Raw genomic sequence first — 25,476 nt, forward strand, 5'->3', positions numbered from 1 at the left:
CCTGCTGTGGCCTATAATTACTGCAGTTGTGCATGTCCACACTACCTTCTTTGTGTTGGTGGTGCACTTCCCCCCCAGGAGCACTTCCACCAACCTAAGGGGCAGTGTGAGAAGCGGAGAGCCAAAGATTTCTCAGCTCCACTAGCAACTCCCTGCTGGAAGCCTGGCTACTGTGCCCCGTCCTCCTCAGCTCCCTCCTGGGAATAGGGGAAGCCACCTGGAGCTTCTCACCTCCCAGTTCTCCGCTGGGAGTGGGGTCTAAGCTTCTTGCCCTGGCTCCCAGGTGGGAACAGGGTCCATTCTTCCAACTCTCATGAGGAGCAGGGGGTAGCTGGGCTCTATCTGCCCAGCTTTGTTGGCTAACAGCCAACGTAAATAACTGTCTATATAGACACCGCATCGCCCTAACTACACCAACATAAGCCGTACATCTCTTGTGGAGGTAGAATTATTATGTCGGTGTAGTAGGGCACTTACGTCAGCGGGACAAGGCTGTAGTGTAGACACTGACATAATTAAGTGAACATACGCTGCCTTACGTGATTTAACTGTGTAGTGTAAACCAAGCCTACTAGTTTCTGTTTTCCCTTGTAGAAAATAAAAGATGTCTCCAAAGAAGCCTTCAGGAGTTCAGTACAGGAAGTGAAAAGCTCAAGTAAAATCTAGTTTACAGCAAAGGGTAAATTTGATGGGAAAAGATCTGAAACAGAACAACCATGGGTGCCGGGTGAACCCTCTGCCTTTGGGGAGGCTAACCCAACGGCCCCACCCCTTCCACCCAAGGTCCCACCTGCCAGAGCGCTGAGCCTCCCCACCATGGCCAGAGGAGCCCCAAGCCCCCTTGATCTGTATCTGATCACCAGTAGCAATCCCCCTCCATTCCCCACCCCTCCACCCCCAGATCTTCCAACCAAAGGAAAAGCACTAGGCAATTAATGGGGTGCAAACAATAAGATTTATTAAAATAACTGAGTACAGTAAAAGCTGTTTTATCTGGCACTTTATCAACTGGAAAGCTCTATTAACTGGCATTTCTGATATCTCCCAATACAAATCTTCAGTCTAATAACCAGGACTAGTATACTGCTCAGGAGGTTATGCTATTGTACATTCTGCACTCTACTTTTATGCAAAAGAGGTAGAAGACAAGTAAGCAAGCTATCAGGGATTTATTCAAAAAAGCAGCTTCCAGGGTGAGTCATAGGGTTATTACAGATTCAGCCCAATCTCCTACACCTTCTACATCTACAATAATAAGAATTGATGTTGAGAATGATGACCCTGAGGCACTAGAAGATCCTGAAGTGCCTTCTGAATCATGAAAGATTAAACTATGTTCAGTATAGTTTGTGTATTTTTAATAATCTGGGTGTATGCCATGCGCTGCCCATAGTGATATGTAGTGTCATAAGAACTTACTGTATTGAAAACTTTACCTGTGTACAACTAAGTGCTTCAGAAAACCAACCACTCTCCAGTGCAGTACTACTACTGGATTGGTGAGTACCTGTATACCATTTTATACTTCATTCTTTTTATTGTATTCTAATTCTTTAGAAATTGATATTCTATTGGTAAGTATAACTCTTAGTTAACTGGAATTTTTGACTAACCGGCACCCCCTGTTCCTCCAACATGTTGGATAACAAAGCTTTTACTGTAGTTAACACACAAATTTGACATGAAGCCAGGACCCCTACACTAGAAATGGGTTAACAAGATAAACAGGTAAAACTGTACATCACTATTTCAGAGGGATACCAAGAGGGGAACAAGGATGGCACAACAGGATCAGGACCACGACTGGAACAGGAACGGAAGAGGACCACAACCAGGAACACCACAGACTGGACGATGAGGATCAGGAACGACGACACCAGATCAGGAACTCTCAAAGAGGTATGTTGATCTTCTTTCTTGATGTTATTCTGCAGACACTGGGCTGCCTCTGGGATGCCCTGTGAAGCATGCTGGCCTTTTATGCTCTCCTGTTACTAGGCAGGCTATTTCCCACTCTTACTAAAAAAGGGTGGCAACTGACGAACAAGAAGGGTGTCAAACATGAAGGGCAAACAAAATGGCGAAAGCCAAAAACAAACCTTATAATCCCTTCCTTGTCAACTGTGATAACTTAGTTATTACAGTGGACACCACTTAGTTTCCTGTTAGACCATTGGCATGACAGTTTACCTGAGCATCCGTAGGTACGGCTGCTCACAGTTCCCAGTGGCCACGGTTTGCCATTCCCAGCCAATGGGAGCTTCGGGAAATGGCACGGGCCAGGCCACCACTTCCCGCAGCTCCCATTGGATGGGAACAGCGAACCACGACCACTGGGAGCTGCGAGCAGCCCTACCTGCGGACGCTCAGGTAAACAAAGCATTTCGCGGCCTGCCAGGGGCTTACCCTGAACAAGCTGCGAACAAAGTTTGGGAACCCCTGGTCTACTCCAAATGGATGGAGGCAGAGTCCAGGCTCAAGCTGACTAAATGCATAGATGCAGAAAACTAGCACATTATTAATGTAGAGAACCAACACTGGAGGAAGTGCTCGATGTCTGATCTCAATTACCCTCTTGCAAAGAATAACATGGCTTTCCAGGGCTTGTCAGATAAGTTATTCACAGAACATAATGGTAATTTCCTTGGTTTGGTAGAGCTCCTTGGAAAATGCTATGTTATGCATGAGCACACACATTGAGTAGTTCATAAAGAAGCTATGAACCATTACTGCAGCAAAACAATTCAAAACAAATTGATTGGTCCCTATGGGAAGGAGGAAGGTGCTTGATAACATATTGATGCGGCTCAGCAAAGCTAATAACTATGCTGTAATAACAGACTGCACTCCCGATATTGGTCACAATGAAAAGATGTCATTTACAGTATGATTTGTTGACGACGAGGATGGCTGTATCCAAGTAAAGGAAAACTTTATCGGTTTCCGGTCTATGGACGACTCTACTGGAAAAGGCCTAACACAACTGTTTCTGAACATTTTGAATGAGAACAAAATAAAGCTTCAGGACTGCTGCAGCCAAGGCTATGACAATGGTGCAAACATGAAGGGAAGAAACAGTGGCTTCCAGGCAACAATCCTTGCACTGAATCCAAGAGCTTTCTTCATGCTTTGTGGCTGCCATTCCCTCAGCCTGTGTCAGATGCAGAGTCATCTTCTTTAGATTCAGTCTCTCTTTGGAATACTGCAAAGGATAAATGTCCTGTTTTCAGCATCAACTATCATGTGGAAGATCCTCACGGACAATGTTACAAATCTGACCATGAAGCCACAAAATGACACTTGCTGGGTGAGCTGCATTGACAGCATAAGCCCAATGAGGTACCAAGTGACTGAGGTTTACAATGCCCTGATGAACCTGGCATTAAAGCTGAAGCTGGAATCCGACATGAGGCATAAAGCCTGGCAAACCAGATCATTGACTTCAAATTTCTGGTCTCAATTGTGGTTTGGCACGATATCCTGTTACAAGTAAACATTGCAAGCAAGGCATTACAAACTCAGTCGATGGACATTGTGACTACTACTACTTTGATGAGAAGCTGCCTTGATTTTGTAGTGGCCTACAGAGACAGATTTGAAGATGCCGTCACTGCTGCCAAAGAAATGGTGGAAAACTTAGGAGTTGAGCCTGTCTTCAAGGATACTCGTATTCCTTGGAAGAAGAGATAGTTTGGTTATGAGGGCAGAGCTAAGGTGATGGGAAGCTTGGAAAAAAAATTCGAGAGGGAGGTTTTTTTGCTTGCTCATTGACGCTGCTTGAGTGTCCATCCAATCCAAGAAAAGTTCAGAGAAATGAAGCACCACGAAAACAGCTGGGTTATTTTTAATGAGCTTAGTAGGATGCCGGTGAATAAGAAAACATTCTTGATCTATTGTACAGACCTTCACCGGATGCTGACACCTGGGGGATGTTCAGAAATTGATGAAAAAGACCTTTATATCGAATTGGACAACATCCATCATGTTTTGCAACATGGGAAGCACTCTCCACTCCAAGTTCTCCAATTCATTCATGATGCAGAGCTGAAGGACACTTTTTCTAATGTGTGGATAGCTTTAAAGATTCTGCTCATGCAAAACATATCTTGGTTTGATGATGGCTGATAAGAGACTGACATCACTTGAAAATGCCATTGGCCAGTCTTTGGATCTCTGACACCGTGCTTCAGTTCATGAGGGCAAAGGTGAGAAAAGCAACTATTTGAACTAAACAACTAGGGTTAACATTCTAAGGCTGTCACCTATGCTAACACTACGTAATACTGATCCACCCAATATTGGTGCACAGTTTAATTTCTTGATGTTAGTACACTTCAGTTATTTTTAAAATTAAAAAGTTTCTATAAGCTTAGAGAAAATGATTTATTTGCTTATGTATGGCATGAATAAATAGAAATTTACAGCTACCAACATGCAAATTTATTGTCTTATATGACAAGGATAAATTATGCACACAAATTGTGCATCAGTCATTGAAAATTTTAACTAATGAAGTGGAAGGGAGAGGTGGGCATCAAAGACACTCCCCGCCTGGGGCACCATTTGGTCTAGGGCCATCCCTGCATAAAATGGGCTCTGCTACCCTGGATTAAATAAACTTTGCCTGGCTAGTGCAGTGTGACTCACCCCACATGTTCAAAAATCATGAGCCAGGCTCCCAGACACATCTGAGATTTAAAAAACTCATCAACAATGTGGACTTATTTTACTTGTCACCCAGCTTTGGAGGCATTCGGGTGTGTATCAGTCACATTTTCAAGCTTTTCTCTGCAACTCTGAGGGCCAGAAACATAGTTCTTTTTTTAATGGACTCAGAGTCTCATATCATCATGTGCCCCCAGGAACAAATGCTGCAAGAGTTGGCAGCACTGTAGCTGCACATCTCAGGAAGCTCCTAGCTGTAGACGCCTCACTCCAAAGGTGTGGCTCTGTGTCATCCTCTAGTAGCTGCACTACATAAGACGTTTATAACTGCTGCTACGGCTTCATCTGCATGGAAAAGTTTTTTCAATATTATCTAAGGTGTGAATTTAACCAGTATAGTTATATTGGTAAAACCAACCCATGGTGAAACTATTACTTTAGTATTAGGCCTGGCCTACAAACAGATTTTCATAGACTCACAAAAGCATAGAAATGTAGGGCTGGAAGGCACCTTTAGAGGTCATTTCATCCAGCCTCTTGCACTGAGGCAGCACCAAGTAATCCTAGATCATTCTTGACAGGTGTTTATCCAACCTGTTCTTAAACTCTTATGACAAGGATTCCACAACCTCCCTTGAAAGCCTGTTCCAGTACTTACCTATCCGTATAGTTAGAAAGTTTTTCCTAATTTCTGACCTAAATCTCCCTTGCTTCAGTGGATATAAAGAACAAGTAATCACAGTCCTCTTTATAACAGTCCTCTTAATGTATCTGAGGACTGTTGTCAGATGCCTCCTCCCCCTCCAGTTTTTATTTCTCAAAATTAAACATGCCCAGTTTTTTAAAAACTTTTCCTCATAGGTCAGGTGTACTAAACCTTTTATCATTTTGATTGCTCTCCTCTGGACTCTCTTCAATTTGTCCACATCCATATTAAAGTGTGGTGCCCAGAACTGGAAGCAGTACTCCTGCTGAGTCCTCCCCAGTACCAAGTATAGCAGGACAATTACTTCTGATGTTTTACATGCAACACTGTTGTTAATACACCAGAGGATTACATTAGCCTTTTTAGAAACTGCATCACATTGTTGGTTCATATTCCATTTTTGATCCACTGTAACCCCGCAGATCCTTTTCAGCAGTACTGCTGCCTACCCAATTATTCCCCATTTTGTATATGGGTATTTGATTTTTTTTCTTCCTAACTGTAGTATGTCGCACTTCTCTTTATTGAATTTAACCTTGTTGATTTCAGACCAATTCTCCTATTTGTCGTGGTTGTTTAGAATTTTAATCCTGTACTCCAAAGTATTTCCGACCCCTTCCAGTTTGGTGTCGTCCACAAATTTGTATACGCCTACTCTTCACTCCATTATCCGCGTCATTAATGAAAATACTGACTAGCACAAGATCCAGGACCTCTGCCAGACCCCACTAGATATATCTTTCCAGTTTTACAGCAAACCTTGGACAACTACTTTGAGTACTGTCTTTCAACCAGTTCTACAGCCACCTTACAGTAAATTGACTATATTTCCTAGTTTGCTTATAAGAACATCATGTGGGGCTGTGTCAAAAGTCTTAGTAAACTAAAGATGTATCACATCTACAGCTTCCCTCCCCCTAACCGCATCCTGTAGGCCAATAATCCTGTCCAAAAAGGAAATTAGAGTGGCTTGGCATAATTTGTTTGTGACAAATCCATGTTGGCTCTTTGTTAGCCTATTATCCTCTAGGTACTTACAAACTGATTGCTTAATAATTTGTTCCAGTGTCTTTCGAGGTATTCAAGTTAGGATGATTGTCTATAATTTCCTGAGTCCTCTTTTTTCCCCTGGGTCCTTTTTTGCCCCCTTTTAACTATAGGTACTATATTTGCCCTTCTCAAGATCCCTGGTAATTCACCTGTCCTCCATGAGTTCTCAAAGATAATAGCAATGGTCATAGGGACCAACTTCTGCTGGTGCCGGTGGGTGCTCGACACCACTCTGCTCCCGCCCCCATTCCAACCGTTTCCCCAAAGTCCCCACCCCAACACCGTCCCCTCCCTGCCCCTATTCCAACCCCTTCCTGAAATCCCCGCCCCGCCTCTTCCCCTGAGCGCACCGCGTCCCTGGTTCTCCTCCCAGCGCTTGCCACTGCAAAGTAGCTGTTTCATGGCATAACAAGCTCTGGGAGGGAGGGGGGAGGAGCGGGAACGCGGTGCGCTCAAGGGAGGAGGTGGAGGTGAGGTGCGGCGGGGATTTGTAGGATTCCTTTTTGATTTTCACTTCATTAAAGAGCTCCTGATGGAGCCATATTGGCTTTTTTAATTCTTCCTATCTTTCTGTCACATTGGGATAGTTATTTCACTTTGAATATTGTCTCTTGGAGATACTGCCTGATCTCCTGAATTCTTCCCCTGAAGATTTTCTTCCCATGTGACCTTTCGTACTATTTCTGAGTTTGTTAATGACTGCTATTTTGAATTCCATTGTCCTTATTCTGCTGCTTTCACTTGTTCCTTTCTTTAGGATCATAAAATCTATCATTTCACGATCTCTTTCATCCAAATTGCTTTCCACTTTCAAACTCGCAACCAATTTCTCCCTGATCAGACTCACGTCCGAAATAGCTGTCCCCCTAATTATTTCTTTCACCTTCTGAAAGAAGAAGTTGTTCCTAATATATTCCAAAAATTTACTGGAAATTTTGTGTTTTGCTGTATTACTTTTCCAACAGATGTCTGGGCAGTTAACAGCCCGGTGGTGAGGTGGGACTCATCACTCTGGTGACTCCTGCTGGCTGCCGTAGGAATTAGCTTTGCTCACCAGGGCACCCTCCTCTGGTGGTGCCTCGCTGCTATCACTTTCGCTCCAGGACCCGCACCAATTCCAGGAATGCAGCATCCTCTTCAGTGACACTGCTATCCAGCTGTGCCACACTGTGTTCTCCCCTTCTGGGGGACTTGCAATCTCCATCCAGCCACTACCTCAGTGGCAATTACAGTCCTTTGTTCTGTGGCCACTTTCTATGTGGGTCCAGCACCCTTTTCTGTCCTTACTTCAGGGCCTCAGCCTGTAGGCCCTAGCAGCCTGCCAGGAGCTCTCTAGATCCCCTGGTACATGCTTGTAGCACTGAAGTGTCCCAGGCACTGGGGGCTGCTTCTTCTGCTAAGAGCCTGGTTTTCTCCCCTCAAGCTCCAGTCAGCGACTGAACTCTGCTCTGCAGCCCTTTTTATCTGAGCCTGCCTAGCCCAGATTGGGTACTCCTCTCAGCCCCTTTCAAATTGGCTGCCTCTGGCACAACCTCCTTAGGGGTGTTTTTAAACCCTTTTCTGCCAGTGAGGGGCATCACAAGCCCCCATTACTACCAGCTTTTGTGTTTCAGATATTGCTGTTAGTTGTTGTACCTCATCCACCTCCTCCTTCTGATTCAGTGGTCTCTAGTAGACCGCTACTATGACCCCTTTGCCCCCCACCCCTCCTCTTTACCTAGAGACTTTCAACTCATTTGCCCCTCAACCCCTTCTGGCCCCATTACTCATCTTCTTGCTCCTAATAGGTTAGCTATCCTGTTGTAAAATGCTAATGGAGAAAAGGCACTGTAGTTTTTTATCATGAGGTCAACTACACAAGGTCAGCTATAGGACAGGGTATAGTGCTGACCTTGTGTAGTTGACCTCATGGTAAAAAAACTACAGTATCTTGTCTCCATAAAAATTTTACAGCAGGATAGCTAATCCACACTCATTGTCCCATTGTAAAAAAAAAAAAAAAAAAAAATTAAAAAAGCCCTTTTTGCAGTGAAGACATAGCTGCTGAGAGCAACATGTGAGAGACTCTGCCTATGTAAGCTCCAAAACTGTCAAAACTTGGTCCCCCCAAAAACAATTAGATGGGCCTAAAAATCATGAGTTTTTTTTAAAAGTTGAAGTTTCTCTTTATTTTCCATCTAGCTTGTGACCTGTTAGGGTACACAGTCAGAAGCCTCATTCTCTAAGGTGTTATGTGGGGATTAGATGACTCAGGGCATTGTTATGGACTTTAGAGCTTTTCACCTCTCAATCACCAGTGTGAATCCTGCCCATCATTGCAGGGATTAAAAATTATCCCCATCAAATGGATGTTTGATAGACCCTACTTGAGCCGAGTTGGATCCCAGTTTCAGCTCTCACATCATAAACTCACTGCTACATTTTGCACTAGATTGCAAGTTCTTCAGGGCAGGGACCTTTTCTTATTGTGTCTGTACAGGTCTAGCACAATGGGCCCCAGTCTTGGTTGGGGCCCTACCAAGATTTCTCACAGCAGGACCCATTACCATAGGTGCTGACTGTGGGTGCTCTGGGGCTGGAAAACCCACTGGGGAAAAACAGCAGCTCCCCCCACCACTCCCAATGTCTCCCGCCTGCTGGCGGACCCTGCAGATCAGCACCTCCCACCTGCTGCAATCAGCTGTTTCATGACAGGCAGGAGCAAGGGCACAGTATGCTCAGGGAAGGGGGTGGAACTGGGTGGAACAAAGGTGGGGCAGGGTCTTGGAGGAAGGGGTGGGGCCTGGGTGGGGCCTTGGGGGAAGAGGTGGACTCGGGGCAGAGCTGGCAGTCAAGCACCCCCCCCCCCCCCCCGGCACTTCAGAAACTTGGTGCCTGTGCCCAATATAACCATACAGGCTATAAATGTGAGAATTAGCAACCCTGTAATTGTCACACACAATTTAGAGACAGGTGGGGGGAGGAGGGGTTTCAAAAATGAGACAGGCCAAAACACAATTTAATCCTTTTAAAATAATCTCATGATTTGGGGGGGGGGGGCGGTCTGAACATTTGAGGTTGCTATTTTCAGTACTGTTACTAGACTTCTGAGTACTACTATTAAGCATGATCCAGTTGTTCTGATTTAGGGTTAGGGCTTCCCTCATTAAAAATCTCCTTACAAATCACATTCACCTTTGCTCACATCCACTTTATATTTAACATTTTAAAATTTGAAATGAATGCTATGAATGCTGTCTTGGGACTTGAAATTAATAGGCAGGGGGTTTAAAACAAACAAAAGTAAGTACTTCTTAACACAGTGCAAGTCAGCCTGTGGAACTCATTGCCATAGCACAAAAGGACGCACCACCTCAGGGGCATCTTGCACTCACAGATAGGTTAAAACTTAAAAAAATGCCTATTCCACTGTAAAATGCCTAAATTGTACCTGTAAATAATACACTAGAGAGGAATTTTGAGACTACAAAAATGAAAGAAAGTGGGCAAACCGATAAATTGTTCCTTGTGAGCAGTCCTCTGAAAAGCACCATGTTACCTATTTTACTGATATCCTAATGATTAGAATTTATAGTCACTCCTTTTTGTGGTATATAGGCCACACTTTAAGATTGTCACACAAAAGAGGATCTTTTGCTACAGCACACACATTTCAAGAACTAATAAAATGTACTATTTATGCAATGCTTTACATGTTCAGACTGCTTCCTGAACAAAACTCAGCTAATTAATTAGTTAAGCAAGATGCCTAAGGCACTTTATACCCCAAACTTTTGCCTTCTTGAATGTGCCTGTCTGCAATCTGCAACACACATATGACAACATATTACACAGAGCAAAGGAGATGTAGATACATCTAGCCACCATTAGCCCTAACAATAAGAACAAAGGACATCTCCCCTAGACTCCAGTGGTTTCCAGCTCTGGTGATTTTTAAGACAAATCTCACAATATTTGGAGTTTCTCTTTATGCCTCAGCTGCTGAAATAGGGACACTGCACGAGGCTCTCAGCTTTCACTAAAGAAGCGTCTATCCTGCAGGGCTGTCCAGAAAAGCTTGGAAACCAGACCTAGAAACACCACAAGGCAAATAAAAAGACCCCGCCATATCTTAGTTTTAAACACTCTTCCCGGCTTTTGACCTCCCCCCACGCGGCTGGCAGCACCAGGACGCGGCCCGCGCCAGCCAGGAGAGCAGCCGGCAGACACTCGCCCCACGGCACAGTGCAGCGTGGGAGCGAGCTTGGCGGAACAGTTACAGACGCACGCGCCAGTCCATACTGCAGACGTTCTATGAGCGTCATGTGATGAAACCCGCTATTTAGGTACTCTCCAGATCACGTGATGCGCTTTGCCTGCAGCGCTTGAACTAGATTTCTTCCCAGTACTTCCGGGTTGGAGGACGTTCGCTCCGCCCCTTTGGCTGGGCCCTGGCGCGCGCCGGCTCATGCCCGAAGGTCGGCGCAGTGGGAGCAGGGGTCGGAGGGAGCGCAACGTGGAGGCCGGTGGGTGCTATTGTTTCCTATAATGGGGTGGGGAGGCGTCTTATTTATTCTTTAGCAAAAGGATGGGTTAATCAGTTAAGATTGCGTGCAGAGCTAGGGGATAATCAGCTGCTTTTTACCCTGCCTTTCCGTTGCAATTGCAGCTGGTTTTATCCTTCTACTATATGTAGCAGATGCTTGGCATGCAATGGATTAAAGGCTGATTTATTCTCTCTGCTCCCCCCTTCTACTGAAATTGCAGCAAGTGCTTGGGGAGCAGGGGAGGGATGAACCAGTAGGTGCTATTCTCTTCTATTTGGAACTGCAACAGGGGGTAAAACAGCTGCTGCCTACTCTATCCCCATTTCACTAAATCACAAGGCCTGGGGTAATACTAAACAAAAACTAAATGAAACTAGATCCTGGGGCTGGAGACTCAGTATAATTTGCTGATTCGAGAGAACTTGGATGCAAGAAGGTTTTCAGGGGGAAAAAAACTTGAACAAAAGGAAGTTTCTATCTTTTACAATAGCAGGACAGTGCTGAGGTATAAACAATGCATGAGAAAATCCCAGCAGTGGTAGTTCAGTTCTCTATCACATTTCAAGATGGGTTTTTACAGTGCAGGCCGGTAGAGTGAGTTAAACGTGGTGTTCAAGAAAAAATTTTGGAAAAATCAAGTCTGAAGAATGAAACTTGCAGGAAGCAAGGATTCAGTTTCTGTTACTTCACTGTCGTAACGAGGGATAATCTATTGAGTTTGAGGTAACAATAGAGGACAGATCTACAGTAGTAATGGGAGAGATGACCTTGTGCTACCTAGACACAATGTGGCTTTCATGGAAACATAGTTTTTGTAAAGGTTTAGGGGCGGGGCTGTAGAACGGAGAAGGAAGCTGTGAGACTAAGTGAAAAGAAGCTTGCTGCGTGGATGTATGCATGTGTTTTATGTGGAGGGAAAGGAAGATGCAGTGAGTCTGCCTGATGTCATGCTTGCACGGCTGTAGCATTTTTAATTCAACGTTGTAGATCACTTCTTTCCTGTAGGTGTTAGCTCTAAGTTATATATAGACAAATGAAGAGCTGATCGAACCAGCAATTCCCAGTGAAGTAATGGAAATTACATGTGCTAAATAGTTCTTCGATTCAAGGCATTTGGCACAGAATGTAAATATAGATGGACAGAATGAGGCTCAAAGAGCTTTAATGACTTGGCCAAGGTCAAAAAGGTCATTTATGGCACGAGAAATAAAACTCTGAACTGCTGACTTCCACTCTTGTGCTCCAGTCATCAGATCATGCTGCTTTCATAATGTGCATGTCTTTTCGATTGGCTGGAAGATAGGCGCAGGCTAGGTAGTTAAACGCGCAGAAGTTCGAGGCGAGGAATTTCAAATTATTTCAGTGCTGTTTCAATGAGTGGACTTGGAGACTCCAAGGAGAGAGTGACTGACGAGGTGACGGGCGGTGGCCAATCAGACAGGCCTTGGGGTAAGGCATGAATAGTATTGCTCAATGCAAGCAGCCAATGAGAACCCGCTAATGAGGGCGGCGTCGGGACGCCGGCTGCTTGTGGAGCTTGCAGACGTGGTAGCGCGTTTTTGTGCATTGGTGGGGTTGGGTGAGGATTGCCCTTTAAAGGGGGACCGTTTCGCAGACGAATGTTGCTTGGTAACCTGAGGTGGCCCAATTCATGTTTATTTATCCCTACTACGAATGAAGGGGATAGATTTCTTATCCTAAGTGCCTGTCTGAATACGTGGCATGAGGACTTGTAACTTACTGTGCTACAATGTTTTCTATTTATGGTAATTCCTTTAGAAACCATAGCTGCCTACTGAACGCTGTGTGGTGACTGGGTACTTCGGGCAGGGGAGAGGGGGAAAGGGGCTGGAGTTTTTTCAGCTAGGAGAGCTGTGTGTCTTGCCAAAACAGCGGAATTGTCCTAGCATATCTCAGCCTATTGTTGTGTTTTTTAAAAATTAAAATATTGCATGTGAATCAGTGTACTCCGGTAGTTCATGGCTATTGTTTTATTTTGCCAGTGTTTGGTGTAGGCATTCAGAACTGTACTTGGCACTAAAGAGGAGACCAACAAATTAGGGTAGTGAACATGACAGATACATCAGAAAGGCACCATTCATGCAAGATGTTGTATGTGACCAGGTTCTCATTGAAGTCATTGGGCCACACAGAGATGCAGAGGTTCATCTGTGTGCAATGCACTGGCCCCAATCCTTCAAAATTAGCAAATGTTTCTGCTAGCTGTGGTTAGAGTCTAACATTGGAACATGTTAGAGATGCCAAAACTTTCAGTAGAAGGAATTGTTATCTTGACTCTCTTAAGACCTACGCCAAAAGTCTACATGCATCTCTATGCAAGTTGGTTTTTCTCTCTATTTTCTCCTTTTTTAATGTTTTTTATAATTGAAGATTTAGACTTCAGTCTTGATTTATCAGATTTCACAATCTATACTTCTATGGAGTGAACTTCATGTACCCCAGATTTCATAAATCCTGACTAATTGTTTAATTTCAGTAAAATTGACTTAATCCTGAAGGACAGCATCCTGATGACAATAGTGACCTACTTGATAGCTATTGTATAGTGGTGTATACCTTCAAGCTGAACCTTAGGTTCACTAACATAGTCTCTACTTTTTGATAAGCAATACAAATGTCTGAATTAAGTAATAATTGCATCTTACATGGCAACAGGAAAAGGTAATGTAAAATATTTTTTACAGTCAATTGACTTTCTTATCAGTCTATAGTTAAAATGGATGTAAAAGCAAGTGTGATTTATTGTTGTTGGATTTCTCTGGAGGTGGGGGTCACTGACATCAGTTCTTGCTAGTTGGATCAACATTTGTTTATAACACTTAAAGGTTTAGTTTTAATGGTCAAATATCAATTTACATTGAGGGCTGTAAATGCCTCTTATAGTTAAGAGGCAGCATGGCAGTTGATGAAGCATGTGACTGAGTAGGGAGATGGATCTTATACCCACAGTGTCATTGATTTAGTGTGGCTTTTGTCAAGTCACGTACACTTTTTCTGTTTCTCTGTAAAAGGGGACCTGTATCTATCCTGCCTATTTGAGTATTATAACTTTGAACTAGTGCTAATAAAATGCTGTGTACATTGACGGTACTGTTATTCCTGCCATCAATCTGTCTATTTTTGATGGTGGTTCAGACTTTTTAGGAAAAAGTGGCCTTTGTTTTCTACTTGGAGGGGACAGATGGGCATTTTGTGTGGTTTTTGTCAATTGAAATAAGCATCTGACTCTACACAGTTCATCTCTCTAGTACCATTAATTGTTAATGCCTCTGTTTGTGATTTCTGTGCACAGCAAGGCTGCAGCAGGGATTCCACACGTGGCAGTCCTTGCTGTTAGATCCCAGGCAACATGGCGAGCCTCCTGCGTACAGCAGTTATCAGCTGCTCAAATCCTCTCTTCAACAATGTGATGTCACGAAAAGTGCAGACTGTGAAGATGCCATGCTTGCGAATGTTCCAAACCCATCAGGTACTCTGGTGTCAAGCACCTGTAAAACCAGGTAAATTAATTTAATAAAACAATTTTGTAGAGCAACTAGGTTTTCCTTTCTAAACGTGGAGATTAAACTTCCTAAGTAGGTATATTTTGAAAAGGTACTGCTTAGATGAAAATGTACAAAACTCGCCCCTGAATCATTTGAGTTAATTCTAGTGCATTAGAAGCTGTACAACTTTACATTTGTTTCATAGACCACTGTGTAACAGAGTTTCTCCTTAACCACCTCCTCTCCCAATTCCCAACACCTTGGGGCCAAATTATGCTCCTGAGTATATGTTCAGAGCTCCTACTGAGTATGGCCTTGATTTAGGAAAGTACTTCTGCATATGCTTAGGTTCCATTGCTATCCAAGGCCTAGTTTACACTTAAATTTTGCTTGCATAGCTGTGGGGAAAAAACCTCACCTCTAACAGATGTATGTATCCTATGCCCTAGGATAGATGTAGTTATTCCAACAAGTGTTCTTTTGAGAGTATATCTTATTTAATTCAGGGAATAGTATAAAATATGACATCAAAATAACTCTTGCTGACATAAATGCAGACACAGTTTAGGGGATTTGCTGGTGTAGCTATATAGGCAAACCCGTTCAACTATAGATGAAGTTTAAGAGACTAAAGCACATATTTAAATGCTTCCCCGAATCTGGATGCGTCCCTGGGCCTAATGGGAATTTAGTGTATTAAAATCTGAAGACAGAATTTAGCCTTTGGCCATAAAAAGACTTTGCTGGTAGTCCACAGACGACACAGACTGCAGTTTGACAGCTTCTTTGATAGTCAGTAGTAATTGTTTCTACAGATTAGGATGGACATCTTCATGTGATACTTGATGTTATGCCTTAAAGTATTTACTAACTACACAGTACTTCTGTCTTCAGAACTATCAATCCACGTGAAATATCATGTGTGTGTGACACTTACTGTTATGCCATCCAGTATTTAACACTGAAAGTAACCAAACTTAATAACCCTGCTAGTTGATGATTCAATTGGACCACTTTTTTGTTTTTGATAATCTGAGCATTGGGATTCAATAAACAAAAAAGGCAAATGAAGGGTAAATTTCTGAACAAAATGTCATGTTCTTCTCTGTTATTGACTAGGTATACTTTTATTTCTGTTGAATACTTTCTTTTGGGTTGGGGATTCTATAAATAAATTCATCAGCATATGAACTAAATTACTAAATTTCACTGTAACCTCAGAATCACAATTTCTAAAAATAAAATTAGTAAATTACTGTGATGTAAATCTGTATTTGATTAAACATTATTTAGCATTCAGAATCAGCTTGTTATAAAGAAGAAGATAATTTGAAAAATGTTAGTACATTTGTTTAGCTATTTAGGCTTGTAGGTGCTACCTCAGATTATATCCCCATATCTCACTTTGTATTGCAGAAGAGGCTTAGCCTTTATTTAAAAAAAAAATAAAAAGGGAAACTTTGTGCTGATTCCCTTTTTCCATTTGAGATTAAATAGTCCGAGCAAAATGGGGAAGAGATTTACCACTGAGAAATCATTCAATGGAAGATATTTATACTTACATCTATTTAAAGATTGTTTCCACATTGTGTGATGTATAGTGTTTGATGTGTGCTCTGTAAGACTGAGGTTAGTGAAAGGATGTCAGTAGAAAAGTTGAAATTAAAGGTAAAATTGAAGGGTGGATTCTTTCATGTCACTGTTTGTTCTGGTTGCCATTTTCTTCGTCTCTTAGGAACATAAGAATTGCCATACTGGAGCAGACCAATGGTCCATCTAGTCCAGTATCCTGTCTCCATCTATGGCCATTACCAGATGCTTCAGAGGAAGGTGCAAAAACCCTGCAGTAGGCAGTTATGGAGTAACTTGCTCACAAAGAACGTTTCTTCCTACACCCTCCCTTAGAGATTGGTTTATGCCCTGAAGTGTGATGGTGCATATCCCTCCCTAAACTCCTTTTTTTTTTCTTTAAGCTTTTTAAAAATCTTTCCTTTGTAATATTTCATATTCTTGTAACTGTCAATTATTTCTAAATCTTGCTAAGCTCTTAGTGCCAATGAGTTCCACAGGCCAACTGTTTATTGTGTCTATTAAAAAAGAAAGCCCTGAACATTTCCTTTCATTAGTTAAATTTGCTACCTTTCAGTTTCATTGTCCCCTTGTTCTTGTAATAAGATGTGGAATTAGAAGCATCTGATCTACCTTCTCTACACCATTCATTTGTCTTCATCACATCACTGTCCTTCAGAATGTCTCCTCGTCTTACTTCAGAACTCTGAGAACAGGTGAGCAGCTTCCTCTGAAGCTGATGTTAAAGTTGGTAACTAGCTGAGTTTTGTGCCTTCCTTCCCATCCTAAAGACATAGCACATAATCTGATAGTCTCTTTTCCCCAGCAAACTATGTCTGATTTTCCTCTCTGATAACATTTATTGGTATCACTCTGTATCATGGCACTCTCTGAAGTTAAAGTACTATGAAAAAAAGGGCTTGTATTTTTCTTTTGATTTCTCTACCCAGTTCTTGTTAACTTTTCCTGTTAGTTTAATATAGTGACTTGTTCAGTATTTAATCTTTTAAGTGGAAGTTAAATGGAGAGTAGACTCCTAATAGGCTCAGTTTCAATTGTTAGATACTTTTAAAAGCTTGGGAATCTAATGTGTCTACCTATTTTGTGTTGGGAGGAGATTTGTTTAAGGCCATGTGCACTTTGAAAGTCTCATCAATGAGCAGCTGAGTTCACTGTTTACTTTTCACAGCATCACAGCAGCAAGTATGTTGCCTTATTAAAAATATTTCTACTTGTTACAGTTTGTGTATACTGTTCTTGAGGTCAATGGGACTATGCAGTTTTGGAATCCCACCTTAGATACCCAGGTGATAAAGTGCCTCTCATTACCTAAGCTAGATAGTTGTGCATCAGCAAGCTTTTATGTATCTATTACTTGAATGGAAAATGAGTGAAAAGTTTAATGGCATCTCAGTGCCTGTGCGAGGTTCCAGGAAATTGAATTCCTTTATCCATGGCATGGGAAGCAGTTCAACCGTCACAACATTTCCCCCCCAAGTTACCTCAATTCTGATATGTAGGGTAAGAGGGCAGGTCAGTCTCCATGCCTATTCAGTCCTTGGCCCCTCTTGAGTACCAACTGGGTTGGTGGGGGGAAGGGAGGGAGAGACTCTGTGCTGTGAGGTTTGCACATGTCTGATGGGAACAGGATCAAAATAAACCTAATTTCACATAAGCCATCAAAACATCTGCTGTTGCCAGAGGCTGCTCTTGAGCTCGTGACTTACAGTTAAAAGGCTAAGTCTCCACTTGTACTTGAGTCCCTGTAGAATCTTGTTAATGTTACAAACTATGTAGGCTATATGGAATGGGTAGGTTCTGCAGGAAGTGCTGTTGGTATTTCAGTAGGAAATGCTTCACACTCCCCCCCCCTGCACAACTTAGGCTACACTTACACTTGGATCTTGGGGTGTGATTTCCAACTTCAGTAAACGTCCTCCAGCTAGTGTGCTAAAATAGAGGAGTAGCTGTGGTAGCATGGGCAGTGGCCAGCGGCAGCATGGGCTAGCAGCCTCAAGTATAAACCTGCCTGGACTCTGTGGGTATGCCCTCAGAGAGGCTAGCCTGTGCTGCTGTCCATACTTCCATGGCTACAGCTGTTTTTAGGGAACTAGTTTGATGAGAGCTACCAAGAGTATGGGAATCACAACCGCAGCTCCAGGTGTAAATGTAGCCTGTTATTTAAACCCATGACTCAGAATGAGAGTGGACAATGCACTCCTGGAGATACTTCTGGGTTTTAAATTTCATTTGAAGAGTGATGATAACCCACAAGTTCCAGCTCAACTATATTTAAATTCTGCTTGTGTAAAATATCACCTGCAGAATATCTCATGTAGTTTCCATTGGATGTAGTGATCGTGGTGTCCTGCCCTAACCCGTTAATATAGTTCTTTGCTCTGCATTGTTAAACAGCTGGTCTTTTTTGTTGGGAAATGAAATGCCTGCAGATTGAGATACAGGGCTTGAAAAGCATACTGGATTACTACCAGCTAGATGCTGATGCTGATGATTGTGAGTGGGCAGCACTGTACTGAAGTGGAGTCTTATGGCTGGTGGAAAGCGTGTAGTGCATTTGTGGATTTGGTGGAGAGCAGGAAAATCACTGGGTATTTCTCAGTGACCTGCTTTCCCTGTTTCTAGGTGAAGGGCAAAACTTTCCATATTGGCGATAGATTGTAGTGTCTGTTAGAAAGGACACTAAATCAGATTAAAACATCCAGAGAAATACATCTTTCATGCAAGTAACATCTAACAGAATGAGTGAAAGAAATGAGAAAACTTTGCAACTGTCACACTGTGGATTTTCCCCTGAGCCTTCCACACAGCATCAGGGGAAAATAAATGGAATAAAAAAGAAAACTAATAAAACGATCAATTAGCAATGCACCTTGAACATGTGGTAGCAGAAAATGCTTTAAAGTCGCTTATTGAAATTTACAGTTGTCTAGATTAAGTTTGTGTTCTTTTGTGTTCTCACTCCCTCCAGTGTCAGAATGATATAAGGGATTGATCACGCTCTTCTCCCTTTTATTGTTTGATTTTTCCCTCAGGCTCCCCAGATGCCACTGCACTGTGGAGCTTCCTCTTCCTTCCTTCCTGGCTTTGTAAAAGTGTGTGTGTATGTGTGTTTTCTCCACTCTCTCCCTTTTGCCATTTTGTGTCCGCTTTCCCCAAATCAGCCTCTGCTGTTCAGAACTTCCCTGAGCCACAGAGTGAAATTGACAATAATCTGCTTAATTTCACTTCTGCTTTCTAAAAAAGCATGTCATTTTCACTGACCTGAATTAGATAGTCAGGACTGGGTCCTCCACTACTTGGGTAGCTGGAAAGGCAGGGGAAGAGGTGCCTCTTCCAAGCAGCAAGAGAATAGAATAGAGTGCTGTTGGCACTCCTATTTGGCTGGCAGAGAAAGCTTCCTACTTGCCTACTGTGGGAGTAGGGGATGTTGTTCCAGTTGTATTGTGATGTCTAGGAGGGCTGTATATTGATGAAGCAGATGTTTGTAAAGTACCTCTCAGGTACTTATGTGACTAATTGTTTTAGATACAAATCATGGCTATTACAGTGATGTAGCGTTCTTTAAACACTGCTTATTTTGATAATTCTGTTTTGTCTGGTAATGGGGGAGGAGTTATGTAAAGAACTGTAGATGTACTCTGAGTATGTAGACGTTACATACTGATGTTTTCAAACTGTTCTTCACCATTGCAGCAATTAAATTTTGGGTGAAGACAGTCAATATCAAAGGAAAAGCTGAAATAATTAAATGAAATACACCTCTGGCTGTTGGGATGTTTCCTCCCCTTTAATTTCTACTACCACTCATGGGTAGGTGTGTTCTGGCGTCAGTTCTAAAGGGTGTGGGCGACTGGCTAATCTAATTAGCTCTTCAAATCCAGACTTTTGTAGCAGCAATGCCAGATAATTATCAAGAATTGAAAAGTTGTGACAGCATGAATATTAACCTAAAAAAAGTGTCTGTTTAGATTAAATATAAACACTTGGTGTTTCAGGTTCATAGCTATAAGATAGTTCTGGGCTCAAGGGTGAGTCAAAACATCCCCTTTAAAAAAAAAAAAAGTTGTATAAATAAAGGATGGGAGTGGGATAGCAGAGCAAACACCTAAATCCCCCAAACATACACTTTTTGTATCAAATGTTTACATTGTATAAAGTCTGTTACAAACTCTGTTTACCACCATCTTGTATCAAAGGATGTAACATTCATGGTCAAATTGAAAACCTTGTAAATTAATTTGCAACAAAAGTTCACTTTTACAAAAACAAAAACAGATTGAGTATGACTGGCACATCTCTCTCATCCATCTTTATGGGTGGAATAGGCTACATAAATTGTAAATCTCCATCTCCTTAATGCAAATGGTATGTAGGACCTTCTGCAAATAGCACGACACATATTCTTATTCCTCTGTGGAAATTCCATAGACTTAAGTGGTAACTGTTTGGAGGACTGGGCTGAGATTCGATAGAGCACACATTTTTTAATGTGCTAGTACCAAAATAGTGAGGGTTGACTGACTGTGTGTGATGTATGTGTTATATAAATAAATCTCTATCAGTCTGGAGGATATTTAGACATTCCCAGTTGGATTAGACGGTTTTAAACTATTTCAGACTTGAGACTCAACAATGGGTCTTTAAATTTACATAAATCAGAGGTTGATAATTTGAGAACCAAAGTTGTCAGTAATCAACACAACTTCTAAGCTTTTTAGAATACTGAGGTTGGCTTTTTCAGTCCCTTATTTCTCTTGAAAATGACTGTAACTTTCAAACTGAGAAAACTAATAGGCTGTCATCCCAATTTAAAAAAACCAAACAAACATTTAGTCTTTAACAGCTTTTACAGCAACCATCATCCAGCATCCCAAAGTGCTTTACAAACCATTATGTTTCACAAGATATCCCTGGAAGGTAAGTAAATATTATGCTCATTTGTAAAAAGAGTAGGCTCAAGCACTGATTAGTATGGGTTCAGATCCAGGCTCTATTGTACTTTCATTAAGCCAGTCAAGCCCATAGTATTTTAGTGTAATTTATACCCATCTGAATCTTTAGAGACTTCTTGCTGCCTGTGAGCTGACTTTCCTACTACATTGGACTACTACTGTCACCTGTTGGTAATTAAGGGAAAGTGATGCTTGGGAGTAGAACTGCAAGATGTTACATTTCTGGGAAAAAATTGCTTAGCCTCTTACATCTGTTTTGAGAGCAGAAAATTGTTAATGTGGGATGTATCTATAAGTGTCAATACAAAGTACAGGAAAATGCTGTAACAGAACATCAGATAGTTCTTATTACCGCTAAACTAAATGCCATCTTTTCCTATGCATTTACAGGAATCCCATATAAGCAGTTGACTGTGGGTGTTCCTAAGGAGATATTCCAGAACGAGAAGAGAGTGGCGTTGTCACCAGCTGGTGTTCAGGCTTTGATTAAACAAGGATTCAATGTTGTAGTCGAATCAGGTGCTGGAGAAGCTTCCAAATTCTCTGATGACCACTACAGGGAGGCAGGAGCAAAGATCCAAGGGACCAAGGAAGTATTGGCTTCTGATTTAGTACTCAAAGTAATTCTTTTTTCCTCAATATACTGTATTTTAAATGTTTTAGGGCTAATATATGACTTTTCCAAACCATTTCATATAGTCTGCTGAACTTCGAGCTCCCTCTTTTTTTTTTTTTTTTTTTTTTAAAAAAAGCTACTGTTTAATTCACATCTTGCACATTTCAGGTTTTACCTGTGTTTTAATTTTCATCACTTGATTATTTGTTGGCTCAAATCTGGGCACTAAAAACTCTACTAAGCTGGAAAATAGAACCAAACCTTTGAACAGAAGTTTTGAAATGGTTTGAGGACAACTTCTTGCTGTTCACACACAGAGTAATGGCATTTCCCAGAGCAAAGTAAGGAGAATGCTGTTCAGAGCACTGAGTAGAAAGGATCCCTGCCCCAAGGAACCTGCACTCTTAAGACTAATAATAGAAAAGAAATCAGTTATTTTTCTCCTGTAATAGCTCTACATGTGGTGCTAGCTTAAGAATAAATGCCACACACCATCCTCCAGTTGTCATTCAAAGACCTTATGGCAGCAGTGTGCTCTGAAGTGGCCATCTTAAAAATATTCTCAAGAGAGGGACTGGCTAGCTAACAGATTTGGACATCTAAGCCCTCTGGGTCTAAGGCAGACAACAGCAGTGCAAGCTTCTTTGTGTTTTTCAGCCTTTAGAGGTGGTGATATCTTTAAGAATAGACTGGTTTCCTGATCTCTTGAGGAGTAGGACTGAGACTGCCAGTGTACATGTTAATTACAGTAATGCAAACATGTCCTTCACAGAAACTATTACCAGCTGAATAACTCATTTCACACAGGACCCTTGAATTCTATTTCTATACTGCAGGGCCGGATTAACGCAGGGGCTTTAGGGGCAGCAGCCCAGGCCCCGGGCTAAAGGAGGCCCCAGTGCAGCAGGGCTGAGACAGTCTGTCTGCATGCTGTGGCCCTATGCCGCTCCCAGAAGTGGCCAGCTGCTGGCACGTCTCTGCAGCCCTGGGCGCGGCAGGGAGGGGGCGGCTCTGCTTTCTGCCTCCGGGCCAGAGCCTACACCTTGCACCCCTCCTACACCTCAACCCCCTGCCTCAGGTCAGAATCCCGTCCTACGCCAAACTTCCTCCGAGAGCCCGCACCCCTCACCCTCTGTTGCACCCTAACACTCTGCTCCAGCCTGGAGCCCCCTCCTGCACCCAAACTCCCTCCCAGAGAGAAACTAATATAACAGCTGTTCTAAGGTCAGAAATAGGCTATTTTGAATTAACTATATTCTACATGTTTTAAGACTGAAATGTAACCACAGAATGGTTTTATGTTAATTAAAAGGCAAGTTTATTAGAGCATTAATATCCTCGATGCCATAATTGTGATCATTTTGTTTTAAATTCTGTAAAAAGACTTGTATACAGGGACCCCACAAAATCTAATAGCCCCAGACCATAGGAGAGTTAATCCGGCCCTGCTGTACTGCCACTAAATTACCTAGGTCTGATTTTAATCAGTGACCTACAAGTGAAAGGCACGTTTCATTAGTTTAGTTGTGTAAACAATCCTTAATAAACCTCTTTGCCTGTTCATATTTTTCCATGGGACATGCAGTAATTTGTTTGTATTGATTAATCTAAACCCTTCTTTTTTCCTTCAGGTGAGGGCTCCTATCGTTAACCCTGCACTAGGAGTACATGAGGCAGATCTTTTAAAGACGGCTGCTACCCTGATTAGTTTTATCTACCCAGCTCAAAACCCAGACCTACTGAATAAACTTGTAGAAAGGAAAACTACTGTCTTGGCTATGGATCAGGTTCCACGGGTCACCATTGCTCAGGGATATGATGCTCTTAGCTCCATGGCCAACATTGCAGGGTATGGAACTAACTTTTTTTCACCTTGACTGTAAATATAGCTAGATAAAGGTAACCTAACATTCTGGTATTAATATGTTGTGTCCAAAACAATTCTGCATTGGTTTTCATGCAGCTGTTTCAAGAAGAATCAGTCTATTAGAGTTGTCTAATCTTGTCAGTCTCTTATGGTCAGCCTTGCAGTGTTCAGATTTTTTTTTTTTTTTTTATTGGAAAGCAATTCTTAATCTGTGAACTTGTTTGTAGTGCCTCACCCAATGAATTAGATCAGAGTGGGCTTAAGCTATAGTTGAGATAGCGAAAGACTAAGATACACAGAGTGACTAATGTCCAACACAGAGGTTGGGGATAAGACAGTATAGAGTGCTCTAAATGAAACCCACAAGCATGGCAGATGGGACTGAAAGCCTAAACTCCCCTAGGATTTGCATTCTCAGTAGCTTCTGTGGTGGCAACTTAGTTGGTAAACTGGCTGTCAGCAAGTATTATGAACATTTGCTTTTTTGTACAGGCGTGAAGGTGTCACTCTTCAAAGTAAGAAAACATTTTGTGCCCTTCAAAATGTATTTAGCCTCTTGCTCTAGGCAAATTACCAGCTTGTTTGTGGATGTATACAGCTGATGTTATTTTTTAAATTATACTAGAGAAAACCAGGTAATGGCTTGAATAATTATTCTGCATGTCTTCTCATTCATCTTATATAGTTTTAATAGAATGTGACAGGATGTCATAATATAAATTTTATAACTTTAAAATATAAGTTTTGACCCAAAGAATAGGCATTCTTTTGTGTACAGAACTAGAGATAGTCATAAGACCTCCTAAAGAATATACACTTAAAATAATGTTTTGGTGAATCCAGAACAATTAGCATGTTTCTTATTGTGTTAAACACCAATATAGCGCAGATACGGAATTGTTGGTATCCCATATCTTACTGTAAAATGTTTGGACTCCTAGTGAGCAGGAAATAAGTCCCAGTTTATTTCTAACAAAACAGAGACCAAAATAAGAGAATTGGGAAATCAGGCATGAAGCATACACCAGAAGAACTTTACTCCCTATATAATGAGGCCCCAAGGCTCCTTTGTTTCCTTCTCCACAAGACTAAGCTGCGTTCTACACTGGAGAAGTTAGTAATAATGTTCCTGCACTTAAAAGGACATTTGCTCCTTTTCTTACAGTTTACGCTTTGCAAAATCACTGGAAAAAAGGGAAGACTGAGCACAGTAGGAAACAAGTACGCTAGTCAACACGTTGCTATTTACGGAAATGCAAGTTGGCCAATGAAAAGACCTAATGGGGCAGCATGAAGTGATAAGCATATTACATTACAATCTGCTGTACTAATATTAACTAAGCCTCCAAACACGCCTTTACGGTCAAGTAGGTTATTATCTGTTTTCAGATGGCGCAACCGAGGCACAAAGGTTAAGCAACTGATCCAAAACCACACAAGGATTCATTGATAAACCTGAGATGAGAAAGTTCTTGACTCCCAGCTGTGTGCTTACTCACCCAGACCGTACTACCTTTACATCACATTTACTGTACTCTGCAGTTTCCCTGTATGCAGATCCTCACATTATGCATACTTAAGAGAGCTGATGCTGCAGAACTTAACTTCCAGGATTGTAAACTGTTAAAGTTAGTTGCTAAGTGTCAATATATTTATCACATTTTAAAACCCCAGGCAAGGGAATGAGTGGTTAGAGACATCAGAAATCTTCCACTGCCCCACGAATACATGCTCTTAAGTAGAAAGTGCATTGTAAGGTTTTAAGAAGATTTAAGTACCAATTGTATAGAAAGAAGTAATAAGCATTTTGAGCTACAGGGATGTATACAGACAAACATTTCATTCAGGCTATTTTTTTTTTTTTTAGAGATCTGGAACTTTAACTTTTGCAAAAAGATTCAAACTTTTTTAAAGAACATTTATGTTCAGAATAAATATGGGCAAGTTTCAATCAAAATTAGAGGCTCAAAAATAAGTGTTTAGAGTGGCTTGTTATAA

The 25,476-nt window shown here is 41.8% G+C and overlaps 1 protein-coding gene across 6 annotated transcripts in view; it reads left to right on the forward strand.

The window, feature by feature from the left end:
• The window catches only part of NNT (nicotinamide nucleotide transhydrogenase), an 86,276-nt gene that overhangs the window by 709 nt on the left and 60,091 nt on the right, over positions 1 to 25,476 (forward strand). For 2 of the 6 annotated variants that reach the window (XM_075128462.1, XM_048851051.2), the window contains exons 2-6: positions 1,754 to 1,899; positions 14,261 to 14,468; positions 16,189 to 16,283; positions 21,386 to 21,615; positions 23,243 to 23,460. In XM_075128462.1, coding sequence (XP_074984563.1) covers positions 14,410 to 14,468; positions 16,189 to 16,283; positions 21,386 to 21,615; positions 23,243 to 23,460 — 602 coding nt within the window. In that variant the 5' untranslated portion in view covers positions 1,754 to 1,899; positions 14,261 to 14,409. Of the gene's footprint in view, positions 1 to 1,753; positions 1,900 to 10,814; positions 10,927 to 12,682; positions 12,714 to 14,260; positions 14,469 to 16,188; positions 16,284 to 21,385; positions 21,616 to 23,242; positions 23,461 to 25,476 lie in introns of those variants that run through there. The other 4 variants (XM_048851052.2, XM_048851053.2, XM_048851054.2 and 1 more) reach the window with 4 other exon arrangements.

This window comes from Caretta caretta, chromosome 5 (assembly GCF_965140235.1).
Source record: "Caretta caretta isolate rCarCar2 chromosome 5, rCarCar1.hap1, whole genome shotgun sequence".
NCBI lineage: Eukaryota > Metazoa > Chordata > Testudines > Cheloniidae > Caretta > Caretta caretta.